The sequence below is a fragment of the Nycticebus coucang genome, chromosome 1 (genome assembly GCF_027406575.1).
Source record: "Nycticebus coucang isolate mNycCou1 chromosome 1, mNycCou1.pri, whole genome shotgun sequence".
NCBI classification, from domain to species: Eukaryota; Metazoa; Chordata; class Mammalia; order Primates; family Lorisidae; genus Nycticebus; species Nycticebus coucang.
In genome coordinates, this window is record NC_069780.1 from 130,824,824 (window position 1) to 130,844,339 (window position 19,516).

Sequence of the window (19,516 nt, forward strand, 5' to 3'; positions counted from 1 at the left end):
GGAGGAGGAGACTGAGAGTAGCGGTAGTCGGTCAGCTCACCCAGGGAGGAGGAGACTTAGAGTAGCAGTAGGCGCCAACATTTGTCAGGCACTTGCAGTGTGCTTGGCATGGTTCTGAACACTTGCATTGCATGTGTCAATTTTTTTCTCATAAAAATCCCATAAGTATTATTATTAATTTTTTTTTAAGCTAGGGTCTTGCTCTGTTGCCCAGGCTAGAATATAATAGTGTCATCATAGCTCACAGCAATCTCAACCTCCCAGGCTAAAGCACTCTTCCTGCCTCAGCCTCCCGAGTAGCTGAGAGTACAGACATGCACCATCACACCCAGCTAATTCTTTTGATTTGTGTAGAAATGGGGTCTCAGTATGGTACTCAGGCTGGTTTCAAACTCCTGGGCTCAAGTGATCCTCCTGTCTTGGCCGCCCAGAGTGCTGGGTTTGGGATTGCAGGTGTGAGCCACTGCACCCAGCCAGTTTTTCTTTATTCTAGAGCATTAGTCTCTCATCCTGTATTATTACCCCATCTTATTGGTGAGTAAACTGAGGCACAAGAATATTAAGAAACTGGCAGAACTTACTATGTGAGTTGGGCTTAGTCTTTCATTATAAATGTAAATAGACAACCTTAGGATGATCAAACTTTTGAGGGAAAGCAGGAACTAATAACACAAAGATCCACTTACCATGAAGAGAACAGACAGTTTAAAAAAAAAACAAAAGATATTTTTAAAAATTATGACTAGTAGATCAAGAGAACACTGTATCCATAAGACAAGAACATACTGTGTGCTATGAAAATGGAACAACTAGAAAATTTTAAAAGTATTCTTGGAAATTTAAAAACATAATGCCAAAAGAAATTCAGTAAATGTGTAATGGAAGGGATACAGCTGAATACTGATTAAGCGTTCTGGAAAAAAGTGTCAGGGAAACGAACTGGAATAAGAAGAGAAAAGACAAAATGGGAGAATAAGGTTAAAAGGATCAGTTTTTCTAATAGGAGACCTGGAAGGAAAGAAAAGAGAAAATGTAGGGGAGAAATAATTTTAAAAATAAGTTATAGAAAACATTTTCCCAAACAAAAGAAATCCGGAAGCCTACAGATGAAAGGGCCTATCAACCAAACAGGAGGCATAAGAAGCACTCAAAAACAACACATCCGGTGAAATTCTAGATAAGGTGGAAACTACCCTGATGTCTTCCAAAGTGGAGAAGAAGCAGCTCTCCCAGGAAAGAACAAGAATGAGAATGGAATCAGATTTCTCATCAATACATCGGTTCGGGAGGCCAGAAGGCAAAGGATGTGGCCTTTAAATTTTTAAGGACACCAAATAGTCATTTTTCAGCCAAGAAAAATAATATCAGTTACCACCTGTAGACCCTTTCTTATAGGATTGCTCAAAGATATACTCTAGTCGAACTTTTTTAAAAAGTCCAAGACACAGCCTGACACAGTGGCCTGTGCCTGTAGTCTCAGCTACTTGAGAGACGGAGGCAGGAGGATCACTTGGGGCCAGGAGTTCAAGGCTTCACCTGGGAAGAGCCACTGCTCTCCAGTCTGACCAACATAATGACATCACATCTCTTTAAAAACAACAACAACAACAAAGGAAATACCACTGGAACAGAGAAAAACAGAATTCTCAAAAAATGGACAATTCTACCTGTAAAATCTATCAATGTGTAAAAATAATCATTGAGTCATAGCGTGAAAAATAAATATTATTATAAGCTGGAACCCAAATCCAACATGGACAAGTATGAAAAGGAATGATGGTGTCCTAGAGTTCTCATTTGGCAAGAGGATTGATTGGTGGCAAAAAAGTTTAAGTATGGTTGAACATATTAGAGATAACAGCTAAAATAATAGACAACTAAAGGGAGGAAGAAAAGGAACAGTTAACATTTTATCAGATTAAACCAGGGGAAAGGGAAAAAAATACCGTAAATGGAAAACAAAATGAGTTGGCTGCCAGGGACCAAACACACCACCCCTACTGGTTTTCACAGTTCCTGTCAGTGAATTAAATTCCACTTTTATTAAATAGGCAACGTCCCCCCCAAAAAAAACCCCATGTAACATATGCTATTTATAAGAGAATGTCACAGAAAAGTAGAGAATAAAAAGATGAATTGTGTGTGTATTTATCAGAGGGAATGTGCTAAAACTAGGGGTAGGAGGAGGCTTTTCTGGAGATACATAGATGCTTGTGGCTCAGTGAGTAGGGCGCTGGTCCCATATACCGAGGGTGGCGGGTTCAAACCCAGCCCCGGCCAAACTGCAACAACAAAAAAATAGCTGGGCGTTGTGGCGGGCGCCTGTAGTCCCAGCTGCTCGGGAGGCTGAGGCAAGAGAATCACATAAGCCCAAGAGCTGGAGGTTGCTGTGAGCCGTGTCACGGCACGGCACTCTACCGAGGGCGGTAAAGTGAGACTCTGTCTCTACAAAAAAAAAAAAAAAAATTTTCTGTTCACTGCAATCCTCCAAGAAAATGTAATAGTTACAAACCTTTAAACAACATAACTTTATAATTTGTAAAGCAGAAACTAATAGAAATGGCTTGTAGAAATTGACAAAGCTGTGATGGTGATATATTTTAACACATTGGAAATTGACTAGTCAAAGGGGAAGGATGGACAGATGCAGACGTACTTGGTTTTAATCATTTAATTATCAAACTTGAAGATACGTGCATGTAAAAAAGAATTCTTTTCATTTCCTGAATACAGAAGATACATGTTTTTTAAAGCACTAACAGGATGTCCAAAAAAATTAGTAAAAATAAACTAGAAAAACTATGAGCTAATTAATGATGAAAGAACAGACACCTAAGAAAAATTAGCAAGAAGGGCAGTAAAACATATAGAGCTGTCCTAAATTAACAGACTAATACTGTGTACAATTCTACACCAATAGACTGAAACAGAAATTAATGGTTTCCTAAGAACGTAAATTAGGAATAAAAAAAGATTATACCAGAAGTTCACAAAGAAATAATCTTGATTATTTAAACTTTTGTAGAACAAAGGAAAAAGGAAAGCATATAGCACATGAACATGAACGTCCTTCAGGTTATAAATTTAGTGACTTACAGGCCACGCAAGTTACCCAGGCCCACACAAAACATCAGAAACATTCTTTTAGTCAAAAAATCAAAACAAAGATAAACACTCAAAGTACTGCATTTCACATTATAATGGAAGTCCTAGCCAACACAGAAAAGCAAGTAAAAGCAATTAGCAATATAAATCCTAGAAAGGAAGAAACAAAATTGTAATTGTTATAAAAAATTATTAACCCAAAAAGTCTTGTAATCAGCAGATAATCTATTATTGTAAACTAATGAGTTTAGAAAGGTGATTCAAATACTTATGTGTGTGTATGAGTAGGGCAAACCTGAAACTTTTCTAAATGACCATAAACAAAGATATAAATGAAATATAAAGAAACGGAAATAATAGAAATAAGAAATATACTGTGTCTCTAAATGAAAGACAGTGTTCTCCCACAAATTAATCTTCAAGTTGATGGTTATCCCAGGTTAAATTCTGGTAGGCCTTTTCAAGGCAGTGGATCAAATTTCTGAAATTCCCCTGGAATGAAAATGTCCAAGAAAAGTCAGATTTTTTAAATGGAAAGTGCCTTTCCCCATAATAATTATAGGTGCCCACCACAACACCCGACTATTTTTGTTGTTGTGGTTTAGCAGGCCTGGGCTGGTTCAAACCCACCAGCCCCGGAGCATGTGGCCAGCGTCCTAACCACTGAGCTATGGGTGCCTAGCCTAATTTCAAAATATTCTTTAAAGCTGTAAGAACAGTTTTATTCAATATAATTTGTATTAGCACAGGAATCAGTAAAACCAGGCAGAGAATTTGGAAATTTAGAAGTATGTACATGGTACATCGTAAAGGTGGCATATCAAATTAGTGGGGAAGAATAGATCATTCAGTAAATGATATAGGGACCATTATTTGGAAAAAATAAAGGTAACTTCCTCCCATAGATTACTTCAGAAAAAGTTCTAGACGGCTTTATGATTTAATCATAAAACCAGAAAAATGTTTAAATAATATATTACAGAAAAATATTTTTATACTTTTTCTTTTTTTTTTAAGATAGAGTCATACTCTATTGCCCCAGTTAGAGTGCAGTGGCATCATCACCACTCACTGCAACCTCAACCTCCTGGGCTCAAATGTCATCCTGCCTCAGCCTCCCAGAGTGCTAGGATTACAGATGTGAGCCACCATGTCCAGCCTGGGGACAAAAGTCTTAAGCAAGACACAGTATCCAAAAAGATATAAAGGAAAATTACTGACAGTTTCTACTATTAAAAACAGAAAAAGTAGGCACCCAGCATACCAAGATAGAAAACACCACTGCATCTTTAGTGGACGAAAGTGTAACAACCTGAATCTATCAAGAGACTCTCACTATCAATGAAAAGGAGCCCAGTAGAAAAGTAGGGGAAAGGCTAAAAATAGGCAGTTTATAAGAAGTAAATGCATGAGTGGCGCCTGTGGCTCAAAGGAGTAGGGTGCCAGCCCCAAATGCCAGAGGTGGCGGGTTCAAACCCAGCCCTGGCCAAAAACTGCGAAAAAAAAAAAAAAAAAAGAAGAAGAAGAAGTAAATGCAAATGGCCAATAAACATAAAAAGATGTTCAGTATAACTATTATTCAGGGAAATAAAAATTTAAACATTTCAATCATCAGATTGGCAAAATTTTAAAATAGTTTCAATGTATTGACACGGAGGGTGGAGAAACACATGCACTCTTGTGTACTTTACTGGGACTTTACATTGACAGAATTTATCAAAGAGTAAATACTCATACTTTTCAACTTAGCAGTTTATGTTTTAGGGTATCAGACCTGGAGAAGTATCTGTGTTTATACAGAAATAGATTGAGCCAAGGCTGTTAAATTGTTTGTAATAGGGAAAAATGAGAAATGATAATAGAGGAATGCTTAAAAATGACAAAGTCCTACTACGTGTGTGGGTTTTAAGCACCTACTATGCATTACACTGGATATTTTATTTTATTTTACTTAGTGGGTAAAGTAGCCTGCATGATAAGGGTCCCTGTTCTCACGTTGTAGATGAGGAAACTTGGGTCTCAGAAAAGTTACGCTGCTTGAGCATTTTTCTTACCTAGAAAATTTACCTGTTTGGATCCTATAGGAGTCTGCGAAATGCAGGTATGTGTAGCACAAGTATGTACGGTTACTACAGTTAAATGGCAGATGAGTAGAATCTCGTGTTACATTAAACTGTTACATGGTCCGACGCTGTTAGCCAGGCTGTTCAGAGCTGCCCTAATAGATAGTACTTTACTGATCTGGTTACTGTTAATTCTGATAAATCTATGTCTGTCATCAATCATTTTCACCCTTCCCTATCCATTTTGAAATATCTATACATAGAAATGGAGATATCTGTTTCTCCCATGTCTAACCAAAGGAACTATGATGAAAAAGGAAAAGCAAAGCTATGAAGAGAGAGAACCAAACAAGAAAAAAAGGAAGGCAAAACAGCAGAGAGGAAGATGCATCATGAACGGGAAGACGTCCTAGAACCTTCATGTGAATGAAATAAAGGTTCCCCCCAGTAAAGAGGAAACACACTATCTTAACTCCATTAGAAGCCAGACTTTGCTTAGAAGATAGGACTGGCTTATAAAATATGTTATGTACTATTTATATTAGATTTTACATTAACAGAAACCCTGCTGAAGTGGTATAATCAAGTAGGGATCTATTACTCTCCTAGAGCAAGAAGTGCAGAGGGCAGCCGTTCACAGCGGGTGGGATAGCTCCACCGTGTCTTCAGGGTCTCCGCAGGTGCTGGTTATCCTCAGGGTCACAGCTGGCTGCTCCACGTCCAGGCTTCTATCTACATTCCAGGTGAAAAAAAGCAAAGAAGTGACATGGAGGAAGGAGCCATGTGTGTGCCAGAAAAGCAAAGCTTACCCAGATATCCGCAGTGCATTTCTCCTGGCAATTCACTGGTCACCTGAACACTCCTAGCTACAGGAGAGGCTGAGAACTGTGTTTCAGCTGGAAACACTGTCTACCTCAACAAAACCAGGATTGATTTCATCAAGAAAGAAGAAAGTTCCTGAGTAAGCTATGGGCAGTGTCTGCCGCAGCAGGTTCTAATTTCATTGCATCTGCCTCAGTAGACCCATTTGGGATACACTTAAACCCTTGGTTTTTCATACGTAATTAAGAAAATTTTTAATTAGTTTTTTTTGTTGCAGTTTTGGCCAGGGTCGGGTTCGAACCTGCCACCCTTGGTATATGGGACTGGTGCCCTACTCCCTGAGCCACAGGCACCAACCTTAAGAAAATTTTGTTAACAATTTCACCAACAACAAAATAAAACAGCATTAGCCAAAAACAGCAACAGCAAAAAGATAACCAGTCAAGCTGAATCATGTATGTTATACATTGCTAGTTGCTATTGGGGACATGTCGGGATCACTTTTTCCCCTCAAAAATGTAAACCTGCTGCTTACCCAAATTGGAAGGCATCTCTCCTTCCCCTTCTCCCCGCACACAAGGGACTTTGGTGGTGTCCTTGGGGATTGTTGAGAAGAAGAAGGGTTTTTATCAAAAAGAAAAAAAAGAGTAGTTAAAAATGATGTATGTAGTACATATAATTTGACTCAGTTGTGGCGGGCGCCTGTAGTCCCAGCTACTCGGGAGGCTGAGGCAAGAGAATCGCTTAAGCCCAAGAGTTGGAGGTTGCTGTGAGCTGTGTGAGGCCACGGCACTCTACCGAGGGTGGTACAGTGAGACTCTGTCTCTACACAAAAAAAAAAAAAATTATATACCTCTATTGTTAAAAAAGTTCTGGCCATTAGCTCCCTATATGTGTAAGCTGATTTTAATTATTTATGTGCGTACGTGTATTGTGTTTGTCTCCGTGTGATACACATGTATACTAAACAGACAAAAACATAACTGAAAAAATAAATACAGGCCATCGCAGGTTACAAAAGAGGTCGGTTCTGTAGGTGTGTTCTTAACTTGAATTTGTATGTAACTTGAAACAGATAAATTTGTTACCTTATGTAATAGCCTCCGTTCATAGATGTGAGTCATAGGACAGTTGGATGTTTGTAACTCGGGGACCTGATGGGCTAGCCTCTGTTCGTAAGTCGAGTAACTTTGTAACTCAGGGACTCCCTGTATAGTTAGTAGGGTTTTTTGTCTGTACCTGGTGTCTTGCCTTGTGGCTCCTCCTTCAGGAAGCTTTATATCCAGTGACTTGAAGCTAAAACTTTCTATTTCACAGTTAGTTTATAATTTATATATAAATTCATGTATGCACGTGTGAGGCGTGTTTGTAGACTCCTTCATCAGCTGTACGTATTTCTCTTAATGTGACCCAGCCTTCCGCTCCTTCAGGCTTGGTGTCACCCTCCAGTACCCTCCTTCCAGGCTTCCTTCTGTTTTAACCCCTCCTTCCTTGCTGTCTCTGAAAAAGTACCCATGGCGTTCCACCCACACGCCTGGTTCTTGTGCTCTTAATCCAAACTCTTTTACCTCTCCCAAGACCTTGTTTCCTGCTCTTCCCTGGCTCTTCCCCCAGCCTTTACATTCGCTGTATTTCCTTAGACTTTCTCCCACCTCTTCATCTCCGTGACGTGTCTGTGGCTTCCTGTGCCTTCTCCCGCAGTCTTCCCTTCACCCCATGACGCCTGGCCTTGCTGAGGTCAGCGGTGTGCTCACTACTCGGCGTCCCTCATCCTCCGTGCTCCCTGCGGTATTTGACACACGCCTTTTCTCCCTGACCACTCTCTCCCAGTCTTTTCTGCAGGTGGTCGTTCTTCCATTTTTTCTCGCGGTCATGTTTTCCCCAAGTTTGTACTTTATCTTTTTTCTCGGTATCTTCTGTGCAGTTTTACCTTCTGCTCGTCCTGGTACCATTCTTACTACTTTCAAACTCGGGTACTGCCCTGTCCTCTTTCCTGACTCTTGGTTTGTGTTTCCAGTTACCTGCTAAACATCTCTTCCTGGCAAACTCAGTGCACAAAATATAACATGGTTAAAGCCAGACCATTTTGTGTAAGCCCAAACTCCTTGGTCATCCACTCAGTCTTTCACATCTGAAAGAATAAAGTTTCTTCCTCCCATTCATCACCAGGTCTGTCCCTTCTGACTCTAGAATATCCATAAAATATTCCACCTTCCCCATTCTCAGTGCTCCCCACCTAGGGAAGCTGCGTAATATAGTGGAATAAATGTGGGCTTTGGAGTCAGATCCACCTGGATTCAAATCCCAGTCCTGCCACTTAGTAGCTGTGTGACCTTGGGCATATTATTTTTAAATGTCTCTTTAGTTTTCTTATCCATAAATTTGCTGTAACAGAAGCTGCCTCTTAAGTGTAAGCCATGCAATAGATACTAAAATCCCCTGCCTAGACTATTCAATTAGACTCCTACCTGGCCGACCCGCCTTTGGTTTTTCCTCTACTCTACTTACACACTGCCACCAAAGTTTCTGAAACACAAGTGGGGTTGTTTACTTTCCTATGTCAAAAGTCTCTAGAGGTTTCTTGTTGCTTCAAGAAACACTGAAACACCTCTGTCTCAGTTATGTGAATAAAATAACCATAGACTTTAGTCATACAAGTCAGGACACTTCAGAGAGTGAAAGGAGCATTAAGTGGACAGGATTGCAGGGCAGCCGTCGTAAACGGACCGTCCTGGGAGAACTGGGGCGAATGGCCGGAGTATATGTGATATTGTTTGCCACGTGCCTCAGTCTCATCTGACGCGCTAGGTTGCTCATGGTTCCCAAAACACCGGCCTAGAAAGCCCCGTCTCTCCTCTTGGAAATGAACTTATGTTCACCTCACTCCTGCAGAACAGATCAATCCCTCTCTCACGGACTGTAATGCTTTCCACAAACCTCATGTCACGCCTACTATTCCATTATAAATGGGATTTCTTTCCCTCCTACTAGACATGTGAGCTTCAAGGGCCAATCTCACTTGGCTTTAAAACCCCCAATACTCTGTACATTGGATCAAGTTTGTATTCAGTAAATCTTTATTGAATTAATAAATTGGATTTATTGATTTGCCTTGGACATTCCGCATATGAAAAGTTATAAGGCAGCTTATAAGAATACAATACACAAGAGCATAAAATAAAAGTAGATTTTATGTTCTTTTTTAATATTTTATTTTTTATCTCTACCCCCTTCTTGAATAAATTCAAGTGTTTCTGAATCTAATGTTTGGTATTTCTATTTATCTTTTTCTTTTTTTTTTGAGATAGAGTCTCACTCTGTGCCCTGGGTAGAGTATTGTGGCATCATAGCTCACTGCAACCTCAAACTCTTAGGCTTAAATGATCCTCTTGCCTCGGCCTCCCAAGTAACTGGGACTATAGGTGCCCACCACAACACCCAGTTAGATTTCTTTCTTTCTTTCTTTTTTTTTTTTATTTGAGTCAGGTCTTGCTTTTGCTGAGGCTGGTCTCTAACTCCTGGGCTCAAGTAATCCACCCACCTTGGCCACCCAGAGAGCTAGGATTCCAGGCATGAGCCACCATACCCAGCCCTAATGTTTGGTATTTCTTATCAACCGTCCCTGTTGGTCCAGTGACCTTCCCACAGACATGGACCCTGTTCTGACATGAAAGCAGAAATCCCTCTATGGGACTTTCAGGAACGTTTTTCCTTTCCTAATAAAAAGAAACAGATTTGGTTGGCTCACTGCTCCCAATTCTGTTATCACTTTAATTGGGATGTGAAAGTGGCTCCCAGAGATGTGGCAGCCATCTGCCCACCGTGAGGAGGAAAGCCAACATATTTCAGATGGCAGAGAAGAAAAGCTAGAGACGTATGCGCCCTAAAGGCTTCTTGAAGCCCCGTGATGAGCCTTTGACTGGAACTCCAAGACTTGTCTTCTAAATGAGAAACACCGATTTCACAAGAAACTGTTAGTTGGATTTTCTGCTTATTTGCAGCCAAATACACTTCCAACTGATAACGCTCCTCAATCTAACTTTAAACATCTAACTTTTAAAAAATTTCAATACCATTTTACTAATTATTTAACAATAGTGGTGTTATGAGATTTGAGCAAAGTTATTACTCGTTATTGTTTTTCTGTCTGATACTGGAACAAACAAGGTTGGCTTTCTTAAAGTCTTCATATCCTGTCATTTAAAATAATAATTCTTATCACATGTTGATCAATGACATTAATGAATAGTTTTATTAGAAAATATGAGGTTTTATTAAAAAAAGCAAGTTTGCAGATGAGGTATTATTTTATTAGCACATATCCAGTGCGGTCATTCCATTTTATTACTTACTAAAAACTAATATTTTTTAAAATATCTTAAACCATTTAAGACTAAAGCACTTCGTCTTCTACACTTTCAAGTATATAAAATAAAGATAAAATATTACTTCTCTACAAGCTGCATGAAGCGTTCCTCTGGTAGTAGTGGTTATACACCCTTACTATTATTGTTAGAAGTTCTATGTCAGATGGTATAATTTACTATGACTGTGCTGTTTTGCTTTTAAAAGTTCTGATCGACAGATGTATTTTTCTGTAAATAGTGTTCTTTGAGGAAAGTTCAGACAACAGCACAGCCTTTTTAAAAAGAACTTTTACTTTATATGCTGGCCTATTCTTTAATTGCATCTATTCGACTGAATAATATTAAGAATGTTTATTTATTAAGCATTTAGTCGATTATGATTGTTTCTTTCTTCAGTACAAAGGATGATTGCTTCAACGTTAATATTCAGCCACCTGTTGGAGAACTGCTTTTACCTGTGGCCATGTCAGAGAAAGATTTCAAGAAGGAGCAAGGTAAGAAATTAACTACATTTTACTGGAAATCTACATACCAAATAATATGTGCTAATTCTTCTGGCTGTTCTATAAAATAAATTGCCATGCTGACTTCCCTGCACAATCTTCCAATTTTTGTTAATGCTTTGAATCTATAAAGTAACCTTAAAGATAATGTTTGTCTACATTCCTGGCATACTTTAAAATTGATTGATATGTCTTCAAAATAATGAACTGATTCTTAATCAACTTTGCGATTCTAAGAGTTATAGTTTATCAAACTGATGATATAATAATATGTTTTATAGTAGTGAGAGTGCCGGGAATTAGGGACTTACCAATGTCCTACAACTATAAATATTATGTTTTTTATATCCTACTAATGTATTTTTCCCTACTCACATTATAGTACCTTATCTAATTATAGCATTAAAATACCTGTATCTTCTTTTGACCTAATTCTATATGAAAGAAATGCTACATTGTCAGAATATATCAGCTGAAACATTTTAAAATATGTACCTAAAAAGAAAATATTTTCGGCGGAACACAAGTTTAACATCCTTGCCCAGTGTCAAGCATACTTTCTAATAAAAAATGAGTTGGTTTTTTTCCATATCTGTGAGTAAAGGGAAAAAGTCTTGTCTGTTTTTAATTAAGGGTAACATTTATAAAAGTAGGGCATATTTAAATGCTGTCGTCAGCAATTTTTAAAACTTTTAAAAGAGTGTAAACTATTGTTGTCTCTGGAGAGTGTTATCAAACAAACGTCCCTTCATTTTGAGGTCATTAAGTCATAACCATTCAACTTCCAGAAGGTACCAGGCACACACAAATACCTTCACCTAAAAAGAGGGGCAGGCTTCCTGGCACGCCATCATTGCAGTGCTGAAGAATTTTTTTTTTCTTTTGCTCTAAGCCTTTGTGATCCACAATGTCAAAAAGATCTGTTAGAAAAGAATCCTACAAAGAAAATTGCATACAAGGCTGTAAAGTAATAGTAATCTTTTTTTCCTTGGACCGTATTTTTAAGTGATTAAAAATTTGCTTTCCTTGCAAGGTGATTATTGTTTTAGAAGAAAATTCTCTTTGTGATTTTATTTTTCTGTTGACGAATTGAATTGATTCTTATATTTGCTGTTCTTACCCTTCGCTGGCTAAAGCCTGCCTCTCTGCTTTCCATCTGCTCAACAAACCAAGGTGAGTGATGCTCAGTGACTGAACAGGCTTTGGCACATTTGTCATTAAGGGGATATTCTTTTTTTTGAAAAGTACAGCTGAAGTACCTCTACAGCAGCAGATCATCATATACCCTTTCTCTCCCTCAGCTTTTGTTTAGAATACTTGATATTGCGATGACATTTTTTGTGCTCTGCTGTGGCTGAGGGATTTTCACTGACTAGCCATACAGAACCGTAAGGGCCTGAGAGAGGTGCCCTTGGAGACAAGCTGTGGTCCTCTGTGGAGCTGTTGCCAAAATTCCTTTTTCTTCTGCCATTTTACTTCTATGGTGGTTGATTATTTTTCTGAATAAATCTGGCAGCTGTTTGCTATGTTTAATAGAGCAGAAAGGCTACTCTGAATAAAGCTATTTGAAAATTTGTTTAAATGAAGTATTTATAAATCCTTGCAAGTCTCTTGGCATCTCTGTATCATTCTTTCTGTCTTCCTGAATTCATTTTTTGATGTGGGACTTGATGCTAGCAAATTTACTGCAGGTTTAAAGAATCTTTTCAGTAGCATCTTTTTAGTTATACATTTCAGCAGGTTTGGTAATAGAGGTCTAAATTCTCAACTTTACACATGTATTTGTTACCCTATTCTAGTAAGAGCTTAGCTTATTTCACAAAAGATACATAGAAATGAGTCACTAATGGAAAATCCTAAAACAGAATGAAAATCAGTTTCCTCACAGAAAATCGTGAGGAAAAATTTTACACTGCAAAATTCTGAAAGGTAAAATGCAAATAAATTTGAGAAGTGTGTGTGTGTGCGCACACACTATTGCACTAGTTGTAACTGATTTTCCTACTTTGAATAAAATGAATTTACATAATTAATATCTCATTTCATAAGGCATATATTTTAAGACTCAAAAAGTGCACCAAATGAATTAAGATTTAACCGAAAAAATTGTAAATAAGAAACCTGGGGAAGATGATTCTATTTTTTCTTCTAAAGATGCACATAATTAAAAATATATACAATATTAAATAAAATTGGTTCTAACAGATTATTACATTTAATATTAATATTTTTTAAATCAAAAAAGTTTTATTTCTACTATACAGTCTGATCTATCCCTTTTTCTCAGTTGTTTCATTTAGGGTTTCACATTAAACATGCTTGTTTATAAGATCAGTAGTCAAAGTATGAAATGAAAGATTGGTCTATCCTATATATTGAAGGGTATCGTATCATGAGCCTTCAACAGAAGCATGATTTTATTAATTGCTACGAGTTTTGAAAACTTAATGACTTTTCTTTTTTACTTAAAAAGTTTAGTCATTTCTTCCAACAGTTTTAATTTCAAGAGGCCTAAGGCCAGGGCTTATCCCAAGCTATATCATCCTCTGATTCATTTTCTTCTTGTGAATTAAATTACAAACCTAAAACATAGAAAAAAATTTTTAATTTTATTATCTTACGTCATTTAGTTTGTTTTTTAGCAGTTCCAGCTGCTGTTGACTACTGTCACCAAAATATAGATAAATTCTAATGAAGCCACAAATTCTTTCGTCTGATAATTTTGAAATATTGCCCAGCAATTTTACCTTTATTATGTATGAACAAGCCATAGGTATTGTAGTCTTTTTTTTTTTTTTTTTAGGAGAAACTTTTAATGATACCTTGGTATATTTTTTTCTTGTTCATTTGAGAATACCTGATATATTTTCATTTAGAAAAATCTCTAGTTTAAGAAACCTAAAATGTTTACTTAATTTTATTATGATTTATGCATCCATCTTATGGATTCCTAGCTAGCAAGATGCTAATTCTTTAAATGGTCAGACATTTACTATTTTCTGGCCCTTAACTACCACAAGCAATCATATTTGATGCCCCTTAATTAGAGCACCTTTTTTTCTTTCCAGGTTCTTTTTCCACCTCAGCAATCGAGACAATACATTTGCTTACCGTGCTGCTCTCCTAAGTGTTCTTTTGCATGTAAATTAATCTTGATTCAGTTTACACTGTCATGCTGAGTGGTACAAATTGCCTATAACAATAAAACAGCATGAGTTAAAAATAAAGGGGGGTGGGAAGGCAGATTGAATGTGTGCCTTACTTGATAGGATGTTACTTTGCTTTATGCCAATACATTAGCTGACGATAATGAATCTTCTGTTCTGAAAAGCATGGTTTAGTTGATTTTTTTAATTTTACTTCAATGGAGCAGTACCTTGTCTTTTATAGAACAAGTTAGACAAACCATTAATGACAAGAGTGTTAAGGTTAAATATGAAGCAATGCATTCACTTCTCTGGGTGCTATCTATCTTTCCATTTGCAGGAGCTTGACAAAAGTACTGGCTTTGTACAACATTTCCTTTAATTACATGCTGCGGGAAACAGGCTTTTAACATAAACATAGTTGGATTCATTTATTCAGCAGTCGCTCTTCAATAGAGCTTAATGGAGAAGGTTTAAACCCTAAATGAGTACACACATCTCTCCGTGTTAGGTCAGCCACTGTGCTTTCCTTAAAAGCAGTGTTTGACTGCTTGTGTAGTTTTTAAAGCTTTTGCCTAATATTGAAGTTAAACAGTCTAAGACAGAACATAGTGTTCCCCGGGTTTGAAAGTGGTTAGGAAAAACTGCTCCTTGTTAGCAGCTAGATGGTACTATTTTGTAGGCGAAGACATATGTCTTTTTACAGTGTTAGGCTTGAGTGTCTCCCCAGTGCTAATCATAGGGATTTTTTTTTTTATGTTGCATTCACAATAAATGACTAAATTAAATATAGAGGCCTGAAGGTGCAGGGTCTCTTGAAAATCTTTACCATTTTCATAAATTTAATACATCTTTCATAAGTAAACTACTGTGCACATATCAAATGTCTCAGAAGGTTATTAGTTTTAATAGATACCATTAGGTGTCTACGACTTATTTCACAGATCCACGTAGATGGCATTTATTGTAATTATTTTGGTTTTTTTTTTTTTTCACCTGGGTTCTAAAGTTCAGTATTTGTCCCAAGTGTTTGGAATGTTACTGAATTTGTTCACTGAACATTTTTACAGGAGATTCTGGTGTTCATGGCGTGTCTGGCATTCTCTCTGTTTGGATTTTGTTCCTGCTTTTGCTTAACTTAGTTTCTTCTCCAAATACTATTTGAAATGTCTCTAGGATTTAAGATATTCCATTCACATTTTTCCCTTTGTTTGCAAGCATTTTACTTCCGAAATTTTAATGAGTGTTTCTGTCAGCAACTATAGTTCCATTCACTAGGCAAGTACTGTTGTCACTAGGAGTAGCGTAGATACTTGGACATTTTCACTGACTTGGTGACATTGTCGAGGCAGCTTCAGCCTATCACTTTGAGGCCGTTCATCAGATAATGCTGCTAGCTATTCCAGAATTACTTTGATTTGCTCTCAAGCAGCATTTGGCGATGAGAGATCGTTGAACGAATAGAAAAAAATAGTAATAATAAATAAGCTTATTTATTACTAAGAGATAAAAGAAAAGCTTGGTAGTTTATATGAAGTCCAGACTGAGTATATTTTAAAAGGGTCTAAAATTGAAATTTTACCTTTATGAGTCTAATTTTTTATCCCATTACATGCTACCTAAAATTAGGTTTATTAAAAGAGATTCGACTGCATTTTTATACCTTTCTATATAATGGGGATTTTTAAAAATCTTTGAAACCATGCAGTTAGTTTGAATTTTCTGATAATTGTATTATAAATTACGTTCCAAAGAGGTATTTCTATTTCTTTTGTTGAAAAAAGGTTTTTAAATTTTGGCCATGAGCTTAAAATTGTTTAAATGTGATTTTCATAAAGAAATTAGTTAAAGGGGAGCCTTCTTTTGCTTTTACAGGAATGCTAACAGGAATGAATGAAACTTCTGCGGTAATTGTTGCTGCACCCCAGAATTTCACTCCCTCTGTGATCCTTCAGAAGGTTGTAAACGTAGCCAACGTCGGCACAGTCCCTTCTGGCCAGGACAATATACAGAGGTAGGTTCACTAACACATCATGTGAAGAGAACTTGTGTATGTACAAATACATAATTTACAATTCGTTGTTTTCCTTGGAAATAATAACCTCTAAATTACATACATATACACACCCTCTCTTTTTTTCCTGGTGGCATGTTTATTTGGTTGATTGGTTTGGGGTAAGTCCCTCTTCTCCCACTTCACAGCATCCTTATTATACTGGTATGGTCTTTCCTGAAAGACACACAGGGTGTATCTATATTTCATAATAGCTTCGTAATTTGTAAAGAAGCCTTTTATGAGATGGTTGAGAGTTACTGGATTCAGTAGATTTTCAGGAAGAACTAACTTACAAAGCAGTGGAGTTGACTTTTTTAATAGAAAGGGAGGAAGTTTGGGTACTACGTACAGATTCCGTTTTGATAGCAGTCCTAAGATTGCCTCTCACTAATAAAGACTGCATTTTTTTTTTTATGAGTGCTAGTGGCTTTAAATGAAAACGAAGATAAAAATAATTATCCCCTATTCGTGTAGTTGTTACATAATTCTCTGTGAGCTTAAGAGAATTCATTGCAAACCATCCCATGACAGGCATACTTATGTCATTAAAAATATCTACACACTGGCTTGGCACCTATAGCTCGGTGGGTAGGGCACCAGCCACTTACACCAAACCTGGCAGGTTCGAGACCGGCCCGGACCTGCTAAACAACAGTAACAGCTGCAACCAAAAATACCCGGGCATTGTGGCAGGCACCTGTAATCCCAGCTACTCGGGAGGCTGAGGCAAGAGAATCACTTAAGCCCAAGAGTTTGAGTTTGCTGTAAGCTGTGATGTTGCAGCACTCTACCAAGGGCAACATAGTGAGACTGTATATCAAAAAAAAAAATCTACACACTATATTTAGTTTACCTTTCCTTATATATATTAATCAATTATAGAATATAAATGTAGAATCAGAGAGAAGGCTTTCAGACCTTTAAACAAATTTTTTAAATAGCACAGGAACAGAAAATGTGCCTGCCATGTAAAAAGGGCTCCAGGTGATTGGCGTTTTAGACCTGGTTCTGCCCTTATGATTGTCTTGGTAATCTTTGGCAAGTTCTAACTTCTTCCTGTAGGCTTCAGATTCCTTATGTGTTTGGAAATGGGTGGCAGGGGAAAAGGGAGAGCCTGAAATGAAATTCTGGGATAGTCGCTGAAGAACATTATATTTGACTTCAGAAGAGCTGGGCTGCCTTTCCTGTGTCCAGAGCTGCCTAATTTCACTGTACTGTGGCAGAGTGAAAACTGCATCTGTACAAGTCCAAACATAGATTCACCTTTCACTTTCTTTTTTATAAAAGATTAGAGGGGCAGCGCCTGTGGCTCATTGAGTTAGGGTACCAGCCCCACATACCAGAGGTGACAGGTTCAAGCCCGGCCCTGGCCAAACCATAAGAAAAAATACCTGGCGTTGTGATGGGCACCTGTGGTTCCAGCTACCCAGGAGGGGGCAGAGAATCGCCTAAGCCCAGGAGTTGGAACTTGCTGTGAGCTGTGACGCCAAAAAAAAAAAAAAATAATAATAATAAATAAATAAAATAAAACCTATTTAAAAAATAAATAAATAAAAGATTAGAGGGTCCTTAAGTGAGTTGCTCGAGAGGGCAAATGCCTTCATTTCTTAATTTATGACAAACTATTATATATAGTGTGGTGATAAAATAAGAAAATGAATGTAAAGTCATTGTAGGCACCACCATGCAAATACAACTTATTTGTCAGTTGATGATGTTCAACAGGGGAAAAAAAAAAAATAAACAGAAAGTCTTTTCAGTGAAAATAAATATATCCATTCTCAGTTTACCTCTTTTACTTTTTTCTGCTTAGAATACTTCTTTTCACATTCCTAGATGATTTCCTCTAACAGAAGCTGTTTTATTTGTGGGTCCTTGGAATTATTAAAATTTTAAAACACCAAAATATCATATATCAACTGTGACTTTTAGTTTATTCAGGTTGAAATTCTACCTGGCTCATCTTGTACCCGCAATACAGCAATCTTTTTAAAAATACATTCTTTTGTGAAATAAGCAAATAGAGAGTGGCCATTGTTTCCGTTGGAACTTCTGGTTTAGATTTTATTTTGTTTTGTATGCAGGGTTTTTTTTTTTTTTATCAAACTTTTCTGAAAGTAATGGCCGCCTTCCCGATTGTTTTTTTTTTTAGAAGAAAAAAGTCACAAAGCCACATAACACGAACACTATCTTTCTTTAAAGAGACAGACTAGAAAGTTAGCACAGTTATGTAATTCTTATTAAAGCGTAGTTTGCCAGTAACTCATCTTATTGGTTCAAAGGATTGAAGTTAAAATTACAGTCAATTCTCAGTTACCCATGCTCATACAAGGGAGACACACAGTGAAGAGCCATTTATATTTGACCGTAGACGGTAGAAATTGAGCTCGATTGCAGTGTTCACGGTCCCCCTGCACGATGTCTTAACACTTAGCAGTGCTATGGTCAGCGGCCTGGTGTTCCGTTCTGTAACCTGGGGGAGGAGCCCAAGTTGCTGCAGAGTGAATAAAATGCCCATGCGGACTTGAGAATGGGCTGTGCTGTCTTAACTGGCTTCTCAAGGACCACCACACTGACTTGAAAATATTTCATGTTTCCTTTGATAGCTAAAGTGTGGCAGTAATAATGTTCTAAATGTTAGAAAGCTTCCAGGCAATAAACCTAAAGTTATGTGTGTTTTTCATACCAAATTGATACAAATTGTTATCCCATAACATGTAACACTTTTTGCCATTCTTCCATGCTGTAGCAATTAAAACAAAAATAAACATTTATTAATGCTTTTCTTAATTTCCTTCAAATTGAAATAGCTATTACAGTTTATAATAACAGAAATTAACAATTTACTTCTTTATTGAGTTATATAAATTTCATTATGGGATTCATGAGTTTCTATAGCTAAGCTTATATGTAATTTAATTATTAATGATCTAATAAATTGAAACCCCTATGAGATTGTGAATGATTCCTTTATTTATCATGGTTGCTTTCCTGAGTTTATGACAAGTAGGACCAAAGTCAGTCTAATATTTATTTATGGTAATCGGTTTAGGGTTATTTCAAAAAACACCAAGTGTGAAAAGCATTTTGACCATTAGTAGTTTAAGAGAGTAAAAATTTCAATAAATTATTCTTGGCTGGATTATGTTCTGTTTAATTTTTCTAGACCGTTTTCTGAGAGGACTTTTAATAAGAATTAGTTATTCTTGCAGTGGCGTCATCAGAACTCACTGTAACTTCAAACTTCCTGGGCTCAAGCAGTTCTCCTGCCTCAGCTTCCTGAGAAGCTGGTACTACAGGGGCACGTCACCTCACCTGGCCAATTTTTCTATTTTTTATAGAGACGGGGTCTCACTCTTGCTCAGGCTGGTCTCAGACTCCTGACCACAGATGATGCTCTCACCTTGGGCTACCAGAGTGCATAGTGTATTCTTTCTAACTATTCAGGGAACAA

At 37.3% G+C, this 19,516-nt stretch overlaps 1 protein-coding gene across 2 annotated transcripts in view; it reads left to right on the forward strand.

Moving 5' to 3' along the window:
• The window catches only part of AP3B1 (adaptor related protein complex 3 subunit beta 1), a 269,031-nt gene that overhangs the window by 240,508 nt on the left and 9,007 nt on the right, over nt 1–19,516 (forward strand). For both annotated transcript variants that reach the window (XM_053587990.1, XM_053587979.1), the window contains exons 25-26: nt 10,754–10,851; nt 15,882–16,020. In XM_053587990.1, the coding sequence (XP_053443965.1) occupies nt 10,754–10,851; nt 15,882–16,020 (237 nt within the window). The remainder of the gene's footprint in view (nt 1–10,753; nt 10,852–15,881; nt 16,021–19,516) is intronic.